This window comes from Lepidochelys kempii, chromosome 10, assembly GCF_965140265.1.
Source record: "Lepidochelys kempii isolate rLepKem1 chromosome 10, rLepKem1.hap2, whole genome shotgun sequence".
Taxonomy (NCBI): domain Eukaryota; kingdom Metazoa; phylum Chordata; order Testudines; family Cheloniidae; genus Lepidochelys; species Lepidochelys kempii.
In genome coordinates this window covers 81,392,323-81,408,031 of record NC_133265.1, presented here as the reverse complement: position 1 = coordinate 81,408,031, position 15,709 = coordinate 81,392,323, and the positions used below count along the sequence as shown (strand labels likewise).

Sequence of the window (15,709 nt, the reverse complement as noted above, 5' to 3'; positions counted from 1 at the left end):
GCCGGCCCCAGATGGGCTGGAGAGCAGAAACAGGCGTCTTCCTTCAGACTTCTGCAGCTGTGACCTCTACACCCGAAACAACGTGTTTAAAACTAGTTCAGCTCCAGGTCAGCCAGCAGTCTATTGACGCGGCACCCTGCTGGGGAGCCAGGGTCAAGGCTTGAACTTGGGCCCTTGCTCCAAACAAAGGCTCAGCCCGTGCCTTTGCCCTTCTGCGTCAAGGGAGCTGACTGGTAACGGGGGAGCTGAGCTGTAAGAGCTCTGGCAATGCAAGGGAGCTAGCGTGCTCAGAATCTCCCAGGGTCAGACTCTGTGAGCTGCACTGTGTCCTTCCCGGATGTGTGATCAGGGAGATGCTGATGGTCCCACTAAGCGGTAGGAGAATAGAAGGAGCAGATTCCCTATAATCAGTGTGGGGAAGGGCAGGGGAATTCCATGTAATAATTATTGGGCTACAGAACATTCCTGCTGGGGCCTGGGGGAGAGGAAGGGGAAAGAACAGGACCATGTTAGGCAGAAATAATGCTCAGCAAATGGATAAATGAAGTGCAATGCCTGGGGGTAAACTCTGTCCCAATATCCCCTCACTCCCAATACCCAGTGTTCTCCTGTGGGTCAACAACCTGGCACACCCAAGGCAAGTCCCCACAGCAGCCCGCTGGGAGTCTGGGGAAGCCCTAAAATGGAGGCAAGGTGGACAGCTGAAAAAATGAGTTCTTAGCTGTGTGCCGCACAGGTGGTATCATAAGATTAAAAAACCTGGAAGCAGTTTTCCTGGCTAGTTTCTTCACTCATAAGAAGAAACAGAAGGCACAGGCTCACAATGGATATACCTGAGAATGAGATTTTTCCTTTCAAACAGTGTAAGGAGTAACATGCCTGCATTGTATTATTAATTCCGTGTGTTGGGTAATAGTTAGATTTCATGGTCCTTTACGCTGCAGGTCAGTGTCATTAAGGGAAAGATCTCCTCCTCCCCACCCGGGACTTGAACTGATTAGACCTTTTTTTTTTTTTTTTCCCCCTGCCTCAGGATTCTGCGACACCTTCAATATTGACACCAAAAGGCCCCGAATTATACCAGGCTCTAAAGAAGCGTACTTTGGCTACACCGTGCAACAGCATGAAATCGCTGGGAAGAAATGGTAAGTGAGTGCCTCTTGTCACTGGGGCCTAGCAAGAGGAAGGGGAGCCATTCTCTTAAAGCCGATCTATGCAAAACACTGTAAACTCGCTCCATCTCGCTAACGGCGTTGCCTCAGAGAAGGCAGCTTTGTGACTTGCTGTTCTGAGAGGGACTACGAGGCAAATTCTGCTCTCCTTTACGCTGGTGTAAATCTTTGACCTTCCCTAGCGCCTTCCATCTGAAGCGCTCCAAGTGTGATTCACATGAGAGGTTCTGTCAGAGAGAGAGTTTGTTTCCCTTCCATAGAAGCTGATGGGTGTCGAGTTTCCAGGTCCTGCTGCTGCCTGTCATGTGTACATGGCACTGACATTCGAGATGTACAGCACCTGGCTGCTTCCATTCCCATGAGCATTTCCTTCGATCCTCAGGTGGGCTCACACCTCTGGGGGGTTCTCTTTGAGTTTCAGAGTCTGGGACTCGGAGGGAAAACTCTAAAGCCTGGCTTCTGGTCAGAACTGTCAAGTTTTACCTAGTTTCCACCCGAATGCACATCGGCCAGGATACTTTGGGTCGGGTGTGAAAGATGAAACTTGGATGAAATTTTTATCTGGCTTTAGGTTTCCTGGTAAAAAGTTTCACGCCTAGCCAAGGCTGGAAAATGCAAGGACTGCCCAGGATAATACGATGATTCACCAGATGTTAGAGACGTCACTTAGTGCACGGCTAGAAGGCACTCAGATATTACAGCAATGAGGGTAGTATGGGAACCTATTCAATGTCCCAAAACTTCATTAACACCGAGTTAAGGTTGCCCAGGGGTGCCTAGCGCTCCTCCAGAATAGCGGACCTTAAATCTCTGAAAACCAGGATATGAAGAATTTATGGTACAGGCCTCTTCCATTTCCCCCCAATCCTCAAACTCCCTCTACTATGTCTCTTTCCCCCCCACTCCATTCCTCCCATCCGTTTCCTACCATTTCCCTTAATCCCCTTCCCTACCACTCATCCTTATTTATCCCATTCCCCTTGCCACAGCCCGAAGCCCCTTCTCCCCTCCCATCCCTGGACCCTTCCAAACGCCACACCCCTGTACAGCTCCCGCACCCCAACATGTTCTCCAGTGCCCCTCCATATTCCTTTGATTTGCACCAAAAAGTTATAAGACTCTGAACAGGTTAGGAGCAGCTCATGTTGGCAGGGGGTGGGTGTCTCTATGTACTAGGTCACCAGAGACTTGCTTTCCTTTGATCACACTGTCCTATTGCTCAGGAAAGAGGATGACATTATCCTAACTGCTTACTGGAGTTTTTCTCCTTGCCTGTATTGAAGTTTAATGTTCATTTCCTTGACAATGCTTCGAAAGGGAAATCTGAGTCTGTGTGTGGATTTTAAACTGTCGCTCTGATTGTATGTCACCGTGAGCCAGCCGAATACTGTGCCAACAGACTGCCTGGACACTCGCGCTTCAACAGGGCCCTAATCTTGCTGCGTGCGCGCAGCCCGCTCTTTTCGGCCTTTTGCTTTGGTACCTGCCAACCCAGAGTGACACCCCTTGCCTTTACTCGCTTTTTCAGCCAACCGGAAAGGGGCTGTGCACCAGCTGAGCTAAGACCCAAGCAATTGAGATCAGTTTGGGGAGGATCGGAGCCATAATTTGTGCTTTAGGTGTATGCAAAAAAGGTGGTCATGATAAAAGAAAGATGATGATTTTGTAAAAGGCGGGGTTGGGGCTGTATATTAAGAGCCCCTTGTTCAAATCGGACCACTGACCCTATCTGGCACCTCCATGAGGCCCAGCACATTTCAAGACAATCCTCATCAGCATGTGGATTTTAGAGCATTTATAATAGCCTACAGCCAAACAGAAAATGACTCTCAACCTTAACCAAAGCAGAGAGAGTGCTCTACTATTCAAGAGAATAAACCAGACCACACAGCGTATTGTCCTGCTGCTTTCTGGGACTCGTTGCCCAGCTATGCTTGGTGCTCCTCTCCCAGATGCTGCTCTCTGTCCCATTCTGAAGATGCCCACACCCAAGGAGATCACAGTCAGCGTGTGCATATGAGCTGGGGCAGCCAGCGGTTTGTGCAGAAAGTTTGCAGGGTGCAATGGGGAGGTGTCTAATGACTAGATAAAGATCTGAGGCTTTGGATCTAAATGCTCAGTCATCTCTACGTGTGAGGGTGGCTTTGTGCACACTTTCACCATGTTCATGTTGGGCTTTGCTGTCTCAGTCTGGGATGATTGCTCTGATTTATTAAGATATTCACATGTGAGAAAACCCACCAGATGAAAAGTCCTTCCCATGGCCCCCAGATCTTCAGAGAACCCGAGGGAATTATCTCTCTAGTCTCTTTAGAGGCACACGTTCTCTCTTACAGTTTGGCCTCACATGCCGTAGAGTTGGTGTAGTGGCTTTTAGGCCTCCCCCACTGCCGTTCTCATGCTCTGCCATTCCCTCACTCTGCTGCAATATGGCTCAGTGGCTTCTTTTCCTTGTGAGTTAATGAGAGGTTCTGACTTAACCTTGGATTCCCCAGCTTTTGTCATCACAGCCTTAACATATTTAGATGCAGTTTCTTTTCTGTTTAATTTAAGGTTCGTGATCTTCCCAGACAGGCTGTCCTGTGGTGAATGACGAGTCTGGCTGGATTTATGCCCTGATTGCCCTGAAGCCAAAGGGATGGCGTGTTTTCTCCCAATTAGTACCATATACTGCTTTAGTTAGAGACAACTGCTGGGGGCTGGAGACTTGTTAGAAACAGCAAAGGGTGACTCTGTGGTCACAAGACCAGCCGTAGGAGTACATGGTGGATCAGAGCTCAGGGCCGCTGCTTATGACACCAGAACTCCTAGCTGTGATTCTTCTGAGATGTTTGCAGTTATATAAAGCATGGGTGTTTCCACTCTGGCCTCTGGGTTTGCTCACCCTACAGGAGGGGATTGAATTCTGAGATTCAGAGAATGTAGATTGACGTTCCTGTGAGAGCCGGCATTTAGGGACTGGTTTGAAAGGAGAATGGAAGCACTATTATGCATTCACTGTTGCCAATTGAAAAGGAAAGTATAGGTATTTAACGGTGCCCTGTAAACTTAAAACTCTTGGCTGAGCCTTTCAAAACTGGGTGCCTGTATTTAAGACCTAGGTATTTTCCTACTGCTTACATGGGACCACCAGAATTCCCCAAATTACATTTGGCCCTAGCTCTACATTTTCAAAAATGACTAATGTTTTTTGTGTGTGAGCGCCCAACTTGAGACTCCTTATGGGGTGTGTCTTTCAGTGGGTGGGAGCTCAGCACTTCCTGAAAACCAGGCCCCTTTAAGGCATCTCAACCTGGGCAAAACCACTTTTGCAAATGTGGGCACCCATGAAAGCAGCCTGATGTTCAGAAGTGCTGTGTGCCCCCAGTTCCCCTTGACATTAACTGGATTGCTGGGCGTTGAGCCCCTCTGTTGATGAGAGTCCACCTTCTTTCCATGACGCCTGTCGGCCTGTCTTCCCTCTCCTTTGGGTCACTTTATCTATTTTGGAAAGACAGAAGAAATCCTCTTACATCCTGGTATCAATGTGTGGAGACCTGTGGTTTCCATCTGAGGTGGCAGATACTTCTACTGCAGGATTTTGGTGGCTGGCGTTCCAAGTGCCACATTTAAAAAGCTCATCCATCGCATCCATCTGCCAGCAAAGCCAGTGCAAACGAACAAAGAAATGAGAGTTGCCAGCTATTTCTGTTTACTAAGAATTAACGTTTCACTCGTCAAATTCCTTGTGGCTCAGGGAACAACAATGCAGCTAAGGAACCTGCTAAATCAACACCAACTGTTATTCAGCACGTCTATTAATCATACATTTTAAAATTAAACGTGGGGAAAGAATAAACTGCATTCCCCAAAAGCCACTGAATTGGGGATTTCACTGCCATTTGCAATTGTTTGGATTATTTTTTCCCCTCTAGGAGCAGCCAGGAACACTTCTCTTCATTAAACAAGAAAGAGTGAAAGAGAGGATACTTGTATCCACATACAGATCTCCTTATTGGGATGTAAATGTTGATATTTGCCTCCACGATGGTCTTTCCCCAACATTTTGGGGAACAAAAGACCCTCTGTATGCATGCTCACGGAAAAGCCAATAAAATGAGGAGCAAGCATAACTTGCTCAAATAATTGTGAATTATTTCCTGACTATTCATCTTGCTCGGGTAGAGGAATAGGTAGGAATTGGCCATGTTACAGTAACATTTTCTGTGCCCAGCACCTTCTGGTAGAACTTTAGTCCAACATGGCAATAGCCCCTTTTCTGTCATGATTCAAAATGCCACCAGTGTTTACATGTGAACTAGATCATACAGCCTTGAGTTAGGCTTGGATCAGAATTTCCTGATGATTGGAGTGTCCAGAATCCAAATCTTTCTCCTCGTGCCAATCTCTAATATAGCCAAAGCTGAGTATGAATCACAGTGCATGGTGTATTTCTCCCATCTGATCTCCTGTGGTAGGTGAGCCAGCAATTCTAATAAAACTTACAACCATAATCAATCTCGGGCAGGCTAAAGCAGTAATTTCTGCCTGCTAAGGCTGCATATCTCTGGCAATGCTGATCTTTAATCACGATTAAAGTCTTCAATCCTGATTTATATCCGTATGATACACTGCTAGCAATTGCAACTCTGACTGCTCCTGATTGCAGCACTCAGTCACTGTTGAGTGTACCACTAACACCTTGGCAACAGATACAGCAGGTGCATTGGTATATAAAACCGATAGACATCTGGTTTACAATGGCCTGAAGTAAGATACTTGTGTTGGAGTTTCATTCTACCATTTGCTGGCCAACTAGCCTAAGTCATGCCATCTGCCTTGTGGTGTATGTGGCGGGCGAGAGCTAGGATGAAGTATCTGTTTTCTGTCAAGTTTGTCCTCACTGGAGGTAGTCACAATTTTTCTAGATTTTATTTTAAGGCCTGAAGGAACCACTGTGATCTTCTAGTCCAACCTCCTGTCTAACACAGGCCACAAAACGTCACTTCCTAACTTCTGTCTGAACCAGCTAGAGTGGATCATTTTAGAAGAATGTCCAGTCTCTATTTAAATACTTTAAGGGACAGAGAATCCACCCTACCCCTTGGTATGTCCCTGGACTGTTTGCCCAGCCGAGTCACTCCATCATGCCCCCGTCCTCACCCCAAAGGGGTTGTAGCCAGCTGAACTGCAGGTGGGGCCAGGGCCCTGACCCTAGCTGGGCACCTAGCAGAGGCCCAGGGCTCAGTGTAGACCATGTTTATCAGTTCCAGGTTTAAATGCTGCTGCTTGGCATGTTCTCTCCAGTGCCCCAAGGCCTGCATCTGCCCTGAACAGATGGAATTCATCGGCAGGTGCTACATCTGTTCTCCCTCCCTGTCAGCCTCCAAAGGGCAGGGTTTAGCCCATGGTGTTTATCTGTCTGAAGGAGCTAGCGGCTATGTGGTGAAAAAGGGTCAATGTGCGATATAGAAGCAGGCTCTCCCTGGCAGAAACTCGTGATTTCGCTTTGCTTCTAAAGCAAATGGCAACGTGCTTCACACCGGTGTATGTCTTTAAACCACGGGGAGACTACAGCTGGCGTTGAACACAGCTGCTCGCTTACTGAGCAGAACATTGCCTTGAGAGCACTTGAGGCCAGTGTTCTGGGATCTGCACTAGCAGCTTATTGGTCTTTGGGTGGAGTTTCAGGTATTGGTTCTGACCTGGCTTACCTGAAGGATTGCCTCCCTCCTTGGTGGTGAGCAGCTGCGCTCAAGCTGGATCCCCTCTTATAAAAGAGAAGGGGCAGCTGGCAGCGTGTTCTCTGTGAGGGCTCTGGGACTTGCCCCTCTCCCCCAGTCCAAAACTGCCTGAACTTAGTGACTTAGCTCAATACAAAAAACACCTATTTGAGAGGGGTTTTTGGAGGGGCTGAGGGCCTACGTTCTGGATGATGAAGGGGGTAGATGGCTGGCTAAGTTCCTGTGGCATCTGTGACTTCACTGTTACTGAGATTTAATGAAAGGGCCAGATTCTCATATTGGTGTATGACAACCCTCCCCGCCCCCTTTGCATGCATGCACTGAACGCATGCACTTGGGGATTTGAGAGCCAAAAGGGTGTGCACACTTTCCTGTATTCCCACTCACAATCAGAACCTTAAACTAACACAGCAGAGTTAATTTTTAAGGGGGTATCATCCCAGCCACCTGTTTTGCAGGTGCAATTTTTGCACCCACAAGTGACTGTCGGTGAAAATGATGTATTCCAATACCTACTTGCCTGAGGTGGCAGCCTATCAGGTAGCTAGCTAGGGAGGTAAGTGTTATCATAGAATCATAGAATATCAGGGTTGGAAGGGACCTCAGGAGGTCATCTAGTCCAACCCCCCGCTCAAAAGCAGGACCAATCCCCAATTAAATCATCCCAGCCAGGGCTTTGTCAAGCCTGACCTTAAAAACTTCTAAGGAAGGAGATTCCACCACCTCCCTAGGTAACACATTCCAGTGTTTCACCACCCTCCTAGCGAAAAAGTTTTTCCTAATATCCAACCTAAACCTCCCCCACTGCAACTTGAGACCATTACTCCTTGTCCTGTCCTCTTCTACCACTGAGAATAGTCTAGAACCATCCTCTCTGGAACCACCTCTCAGGTAGTTGAAAGCAGCTATCAAATTCCCCCTCATTCTTCTCTTCTGCAGACTAAACAATCCCAGTTCCCTCAGCCTCTCCTCATAAGTCATGTGTTCCAGACCCCTAATCATTTTTGTTGCCCTTCGCTGGACTCTTTCCAATTTATCCACATCCTTCTTGTAGCGTGGGGCCCAAAACTGGACACAGTACTCCAGATGAGGCCTCACCAATGTCGAGTAGAGGGGGACGATCACATCCCTCGATCTGCTCGCTATGCCCCTACTTATACATCCCAAAATGCCATTGGCCTTCTTGGCAACAAGGGCACACTGCTGACTCATATTCAGCTTCTCATCCACTGTCACCCCTAGGTCCTTTTCCGCAGAACTGCTGCCTAGCCATTCGGTCCCTAGTCTGTAGCTGTGCATTGGGTTCTTCCGTCCTAAGTGCAGGACCCTGCACTTATCCTCATTGAACCTCATCAGATTTCTTTTGGCCAATCCTCCAATTTGTCTAGGTCCCTCTGTATCCTATCCCTGCCCTCCAGCATATCTGCCACTCCTCCCAGTTTAGTATCATCCGCAAATTTGCTGAGAGTGCAATCTATACCATCCTCCAGATCATTTATGAAGATATTGAACAAAACCGGCCCCAGGACCGACCCCTGGGGCACTCCACTTTGACACCGGCTGCCAACTAGACATGGAGCCATTGATCACTACCCGTTGAGCCCGACAATCTAGCCAACTTTCTACCCACCTTATAGTGCAATCATCCAACCCATACTTCTTTAACTTGCTGACAAGAATACTATGGGAGAAACAATACATCCACTGCTTTCCCTTCATCCACAGAACCAGTAATCTCATCATAGAAGGCGATTAGATTAGTCAGGCATGACCTTCCCTTGGTGAATCCATGCTGACTGTTCCTGATCTCTTTCCTCTCATGTAAGTGCTTCAGAATTGATTCTTTGAGGACCTGCTCCATGATTTTTCTGGGGACTGAAGTGAGGCTGACTGGCCTATAGTTCCCAGGATCCTCCTTCTTCCCTTTTTTAAAGATTGGCACTACATTAGCCTTTTTCCAGTCATCCGGGACTTCCCCCGTTCGCCACGAGTTTTCAAAGATAATGGCCAAAGGCTCTGCAATCACAGCCGCCAGTTCCTTTAGCACTCTCGGATGCAACTCGTCCGGCCCCATGGACTTGTGCACGTCCAGCTTTTCTAAATAGTCCCTAACCACCTCTTTCTCCACAAAGGGCTGGCCATCTACTCCCCATGCTGTGATGCCCAGCGCAGCAGTCTGGGAGCTGACCTTGTTAGCAAAGACAGAGGCAAAAAAAGCATTGAGTACATTAGCTTTTTCTACATCCTCTGTCACTAGGTTGCCTCCCTCATTCATTAAGGGGCCCACACTTTCCTTGGTTTTCTTCTTGCTGCCAACATACCTGAAGAAACCTTTCTTGTTACTCTTGACATCTCTTGCTAGCTGCAGCTCCAGGTGCAATTTGGCCCTCCTGATTTCATTCCTACATGCCCGAGCAATATTTTTATACTCTTCCCTGGTCATATGTCCAACCTTCCGCTTCTTGTAAGCTTCTTTTTTATGTTTAAGATCCGCTAGGATTTCACCGTTAAGCCAAGCTGGTCGCCTGCCATATTTACTATTCTTTCGACACATCGGGATGGTTTGTCCCTGTAACATCAACAGGGATTCCTTGAAATACAGCCAGCTCTCCTGGACTCCTTTCCCCTTCATGTTAGTCCCCCAGGGGATCCTACCCATCCGTTCCCTGGGGGAGTCGAAGTCTGCTTTCCTGAAGTCCAGGGTCCGTATCCTGCTGCTTACCTTTCTTCCCTGTGTCAGGATCCTGAACTCAACCAACTCATGGTCACTGCCTCCCAGATTCCCATCCACTTTTGCTTCCCCTACTAATTCTTCCCGGTTTGTGAGCAGCAGGTCAAGAAAAGCTCCCCCCCTAGTTGGCTCCTCTAGCACTTGCACCAGGAAATTGTCCCCTACACTTTCCAAAAACTTCCTGGATTGTCTATGCACCGCTGTATTGCTCTCCCAGCAGATATCAGGAAAATTAAAGTCACCCATGAGAACCAGGGCGTGTGATCTAGTAGCTTCCGCGAGCTGCCGGAAGAAAGCCTCATCCACCTCATCCCCCTGGTCTGGTGGTCTATGGCAGACTCCCACCACGACATCACTCTTGTTGCTCACACTTCTAAACTTAATCCAGAGACACTCAGGTTTTCTGCAGTTTCGTACCAGAACTCTGAGCAGTCATACTGCTCCGTTACATACAGTGCAACTCCCCCACCTTTTCTGCCCTTCCTGTCCTTCCTGAACAGCTTATATCCATCCATGACAGTACTCCAGTCGTGTGAGTTATCCCACCAAGTCTCTGTTGTTCCAATCACGTCATAATTCCTTGACATCACCAGGACCTCCAGTTCTCCCTGTTTGTTTCCAAGGCTTTGTGCATTCGTATATAAGCACTTGAGATAACCTGCTGATCGCCCCTCATTCTCAGTATGAGGCAGGAGCCCTCCCCTCACAGACCTTCCTGCCTGTGCTTCCTCCCGGTATCCCGCTTTCCCACTTACCTCAGGGCTTTGGTCTCCTTCCCCCAGTGAACCTAGTTTAAAGCCCTCCTCACTAGGTTAGCCAGCCTGCTCGCAAAGATGCTCTTCCGTCTCTTCGTAAGGTGGAGCCCGTCTCTGCCCAGCACTCCTCCTTCATGGAACACCATCCCATGGTCAAAGAATCCAAAGCCTTCTCTCTGACACCACCTGCGTAGCCATTTGTTGACTTCCACTATTCGACGGTCCCTACCCAGGCCTTTTCCTTCCACGGGGAGGATGGACGAGAACACCACTTGCGCCTCAAACTCCTTTATCCTTCTTCCCAGAGCCACGTAGGGGATCATGTGTTATCATGTGTTGTTAATAAGGAATTATTAATCTTCTTGTTTGCAGAAACTGCTTCCTCTTTGAAGGCTTAAATTAGCTAATTTTAGCACTCAGTAAAGTTGTGCAGTCTGTTATCCCACAGAAAAGTCCTTTGGCAACTGGATGGTAGAACAATTCTGCTAGGTAGCTGACTTAAATCAAGCCTCCATTGATGGTGACCAGAAGTCATTGCCATCTGATGGCTATGTGTGAAATGAGCTGTGTATCTTAGTTCATTTCCTAGAGAGCAGAGATCACATCACAAAATCGGGGCAACTGCCACAAAATTGGCATCCTTAGTTGTAGCCTAGGCAGAGAAGTCAAGACCCAGGCATGGAAGAAGAAGGATCCTGTGACCCCTACAGGTATTTCCTCAAGGGCAGGACTGAGGCACAGAGACAAGTTGACTTGGCGGGGGGTAAGGGGGGGTCTCCATTTTCCAGGGCTGCTAATCTGACGTCTTTCACAAGCACTGCCTTCTCACTTATAGAGACACCTGCTGTGGGATAATAGATGAAATACTGTATTTGCGAGGACCTGATCCCAAGCCCATAGCAGTCAATGGCAGTCTTTGCACTGATGTCTGTGATCTTTGATTTAGGCCCTAATAGACGTTTGGTTTCTGCAAAGAGTTTTCTGATGGGTTGGTTCTGAGCTCAGGGACTTGTGTTTGAAGCTGCAGGTCTCAGAATTAGATAAGGAAGAGTAAATAAGATGCGTTTCCTTTAGCTTCCTTTCCCCGTTTGCTTTGGACACACTCCTTTTTCGAAAATCCTCACTTTGAACTTAAAAGTACATGCCCCCCTTAGCAAACTGTACTGTAACAGAATGCAGAGGGCATGCAAGCGTGTGGCAATCCAGATGTTAATTAGATACATAGCATATTGCTCCAAGCTGATGTGCCAAACTGCTCCTCAAGCAGTGTTCCTCATCTGACTGTACACGGGAAAGACTACGACAGCTGCTGGAAAAATCCACCATGGGTGGCAACTACAGTGAAAATGATTTAATTTTAAAAATCTCTTCTTCAGGGGTGACCCTGGTGTATTGGGGGGGGGGTATTTTAGCAGAGCCTGCCTACTGTCCTGTTCAGATATTAAGAAGCTTGAAAGAAGAATACCGTCTGCAAGAAAAGTTAGTGAGGCTCTTTCTCCAGGGGGAGCTCCACTTCTACCCTTGGATGCATGGCCCTTATTCCTATAGGGGTCATATTCTATCTCATGAAGTCAGTTGTTGCTAAGTAATTTACGCACTGCACTGAGCCTATGGCTGTATTTTGTAATCGTTCTATCAATGGCTACCATCTCATAACACAAGAAAAGTTCCTGTCTTCAGAGTTCCTACTCTCCAACTGGGTATTTATGATGACTAAATGTCCAGTCCCTGGTATCCTGCCCCTGTCTTTGCAAAGTCTTCCTTTGCAAATAACAGCCTCCCTCGTGCAGTTGCTTAGCCGGGTTCATAGAGTATAGTGCACGTCTCTCAGCTCTTTCATTTTCTGGCAGAGGCTGGGTCTGGCTCTTTGTTCACATGGACAAAATGAAGCAATTTACGCTCATTTCAGCAGCCATTTTGTTTCAAGGTTTTACTTATCAAAAAACTCCAGGCTTTTGCCTGATGGGGTTGAGAAGTATGATAATAAATGATCCATTAGTTGCTTAAAGCCTCAGACCTGTAAGTGAAAGACCAGTTGTTTGCTAATTATAAGGACTGATTTTTCTTAACCCCACCCCCGCCCTCAAGAGGTTTTTATCCTCGATCTCTCTTTGTGAAATAGAAGGTCTGTGACATTCCCCAGGGTGAACTGCTGTGTCCCCTTAGCTCTCCAGCCTGGAAAGCCTTTAACACGGCTTTGCTAGTGAACACCAACCCTGCAGAGTCCTCCCAGCTGAGTACATGAATGCTACGCCCAGCCATCCATGAATAGATACAGGGTGACACCCGCATATCCCACAGTCCCAGCCTTGCCCCCCAGAAATACGTGTCTTGTACTGTTCAGTAACTCACTGGACGGTACAAGCTCATTATTTTAGTCTGTCATTCCAACAAAGGGTAATAAATACACCAGCCTTGTTGACCTGAGTAGAGATGTCCCAAACACTTCAGTCAAACACACTGGTTTAGATAAAGCAGTAAAACAAATTTATTAACTAGAGAAAGATAGATTTTAAGTGATTTACAAGTGATAAGGCATAAAATTCAGAGCTGGTTACAAAAGAAATAAAAATATAAACATGCAAGCTAATTCCTAAATTTATCACAGCTAACAAATTTAAATAAAAAGCAAATAGGTTTCTCTTACCCAAAAACTTTCAGTAATCTGTACTGGCTGCAAAAACCTGCAGGCCAGGAACACTGCCCCCAGTTCAGTGATGAACCATTTGTCTTTCAAGTGATCTTGCTGCCGTGAGTAGAGATGGGGAGGAGAGATGAGGAGGAGATCTCTGTCTCTCTGTTTTATAACCACCTCCTCTCTTTGAGGATTACCCCCCCCCCGTCCACTTGGGAGTAGGCAAAACAGTCCCCTGTGCACATGAGATTCAAAATGTCTTTCAGGTGAATTGCAAATTTCTTTGTTTACAGTCTCCCCTGTTGGCAAATGGTTGCTTCAGCAGTTAATAGTTTTCTAACACCTGTGGTCAGTTGTTTGCTGTCTCTGAGAAGCTAGTCTGGGGGCGTTACCCAGAATTGCAACATATTTCAGTAACGAACATATAGTAAAATCTCATAGCTTTACACAATGTTGTTACACACTTTTTAACAGGACAATGATGTTCAGCAGATTATGAGTTTTCAAATGATACCTCACAAGGCATACTTTATGCAAAATATATCCTAAATGTACAAAAGTGGTGAACATGGGGTACAGGGTGTCACAAGGTCCTTGTAGACTGATAGAGAATGTTTCCTTGATTTTTTTTCAATATAAGGGCATATCGAGTGGGATCCCACAGGGGTCAGTTCTGGGGCCAGTTCCGTTCAATATATTCATCAATGATTTAGATAATGACACGGAGAGAGAAAGAGAGAGTAAAGTTTGTGGACAATACCAAACTGGGAGGGCTTGCAAGTGCTTTGGAGTATCGGATTAAAATTCAAAATGATCTGGACAAACTGGAGAAATGTCTGAAGTAAATAGGATGAAATTCAATAAGGACAAATGCAAAGTACTCTACTTAGGAGGGAACAATCTTTTGCACACATACAAAATGGGGGACTGTCTAGGAAGGAGTGCTGCAGAAAGGGAGCTGGGGGTCATAGTGGACCACAAGCTAAATATGAGTCAACAGTGTAACACTGTTGCAAAAAAAGCGAACATCATTCTGGGATGTATTAGCCCAGGGGTGGCCAACCTGGGGCTCCAGAGCTGCATGCGGCTCTTCAGAAGTTAATATGCGGCTCCTTGCAGAGGCACTGACTGACTCCGGGGCTGGAGCTACAGGCACCAACTTTCCTCTGCTTACCCCAAGGCCCCTGCCCTTCCCGCCTCCTCTCCTGAACCTGCTGCGCCCTTGCTCCTTCCCCCTCTCCCCCAGAGGCTCCTGTACACTGTAACAGATGATTGTGGCAGGCAGGAGGCACGGGGGGAGGGGAGGGGAAGTGCTGACTGTCAGGACTGGAGGTGCTGGGGGTGGTGGGCTGATGGGGGCTGCTGATGTATTACTGTGGCTTTTAGGCAATGGACATTGGTAAATTTTGGCTCCTTCTCAGGCTCCCCTGTATTAGCAGGAGTGTTGTAAGCAAGACACGAGAAGTAATTCTTCCGCTCTGCTCCAGGCTAATTAGATCTCAACTGGAGTATTGTGTCCAGTTCTGGGCACCACATTTCAGGAAAGATGTGGACAAATTGGAGAAAGTCTAGAGGAAAGTAACAAAAATGATTAAAGGTCTAGAAAACATGACCTATGAGGGAAGATTGAAAATATTGGATTTGTTTAGTCTGGAGAAGAGAAGACAGATGGGACATGATCACAGTTTTTGGGTACATAAAAGGTTGTTACAAGGAGGAGGGAGAAGAATTGTTCTTAACCTCTGAGGATAGGATAAGAAGCAATGGGCTTAAATTGCAGCAAGGGAGATTTAGGTTGGACATTAGGAAAAACTTCCTGTCAGGATGGTTAAGCACTGGAGTAAATTGCCTAGGGGGGTTGTGGAATCTCCATCATTGGGGATTTTTAAGAGCAGGTTAGACAAACACCTGTCAGGGATGGTCTAGATAATGCCATGAGTGCAGGGAATGGACTAGATGACCTCTCAAGATCCCCTCCAGTCCTATGATTCTATGATAATCATTTTATAGCCATTAATAGTTCATGATTTTTAGGTCTTGACCCAATGCCCACTGAAATCAGTGGAACGACTACCATTCACTTTGTCTCAGGTCAGGAACTGGAGTGAGCAGGATAGCAGGCAACGAGGGGTTCAAGGCAGGGGCAGGACAGAGGCAAGGCTGGGTAGCGGGCATGGGCAGCAGGCAAAGTGGTGGGCATGAGCCCTGAGCAGCCACCAAACTGCTGCTGCTGGCCCCTGCAGCCAATCAGGAGGCATGGCCAACCGGGCTGCCTGCTGCAGGCCACCTGTACTCCTGAGGCGGCCTGGAGATTAGTCTTGCCACTGGCCCTGAGTCCTGAGCTCCAACCCCTGAGACAGTTTGGTTTCTTAGCACTTGTTTCCAGTTCAGTGCGGGTCTAGAACGTTTGTCGTAGTCAATTATGTACTTATGTGGTTCTTGTTGAATTAATAAACTGCTGATTGGTTACGAATAACCAAGTGTCCTGGTGTGAGAAATACTGTCTAAAGCAAATGTAGACCTGGAAAGAACCTCACACTAAAATTAGTAAGATAGGGCTCCCTGGACTCGATCCATTTTATCCAGTATTGGCTACAACACTTACCAAACTGGCAAATGTAGTTGGTTAGATTTCAGTTTTAAAATCTAACTGGGACCATGGCAAAGTCATTAAATTGGCCCCTATTCATGCT

The 15,709-nt window shown here is 47.1% G+C and overlaps 1 protein-coding gene across 1 annotated transcript in view; it reads left to right on the top strand.

Annotated features, from left to right (window-relative positions):
• The window catches only part of ITGA11 (integrin subunit alpha 11), a 148,821-nt gene that overhangs the window by 20,529 nt on the left and 112,583 nt on the right, over positions 1 to 15,709 (top strand). Inside the window, exon 2 of the mRNA XM_073361500.1 lies at positions 1,034 to 1,145. Within this exon, the coding sequence (XP_073217601.1) occupies positions 1,034 to 1,145 (112 nt within the window). The remainder of the gene's footprint in view (positions 1 to 1,033; positions 1,146 to 15,709) is intronic.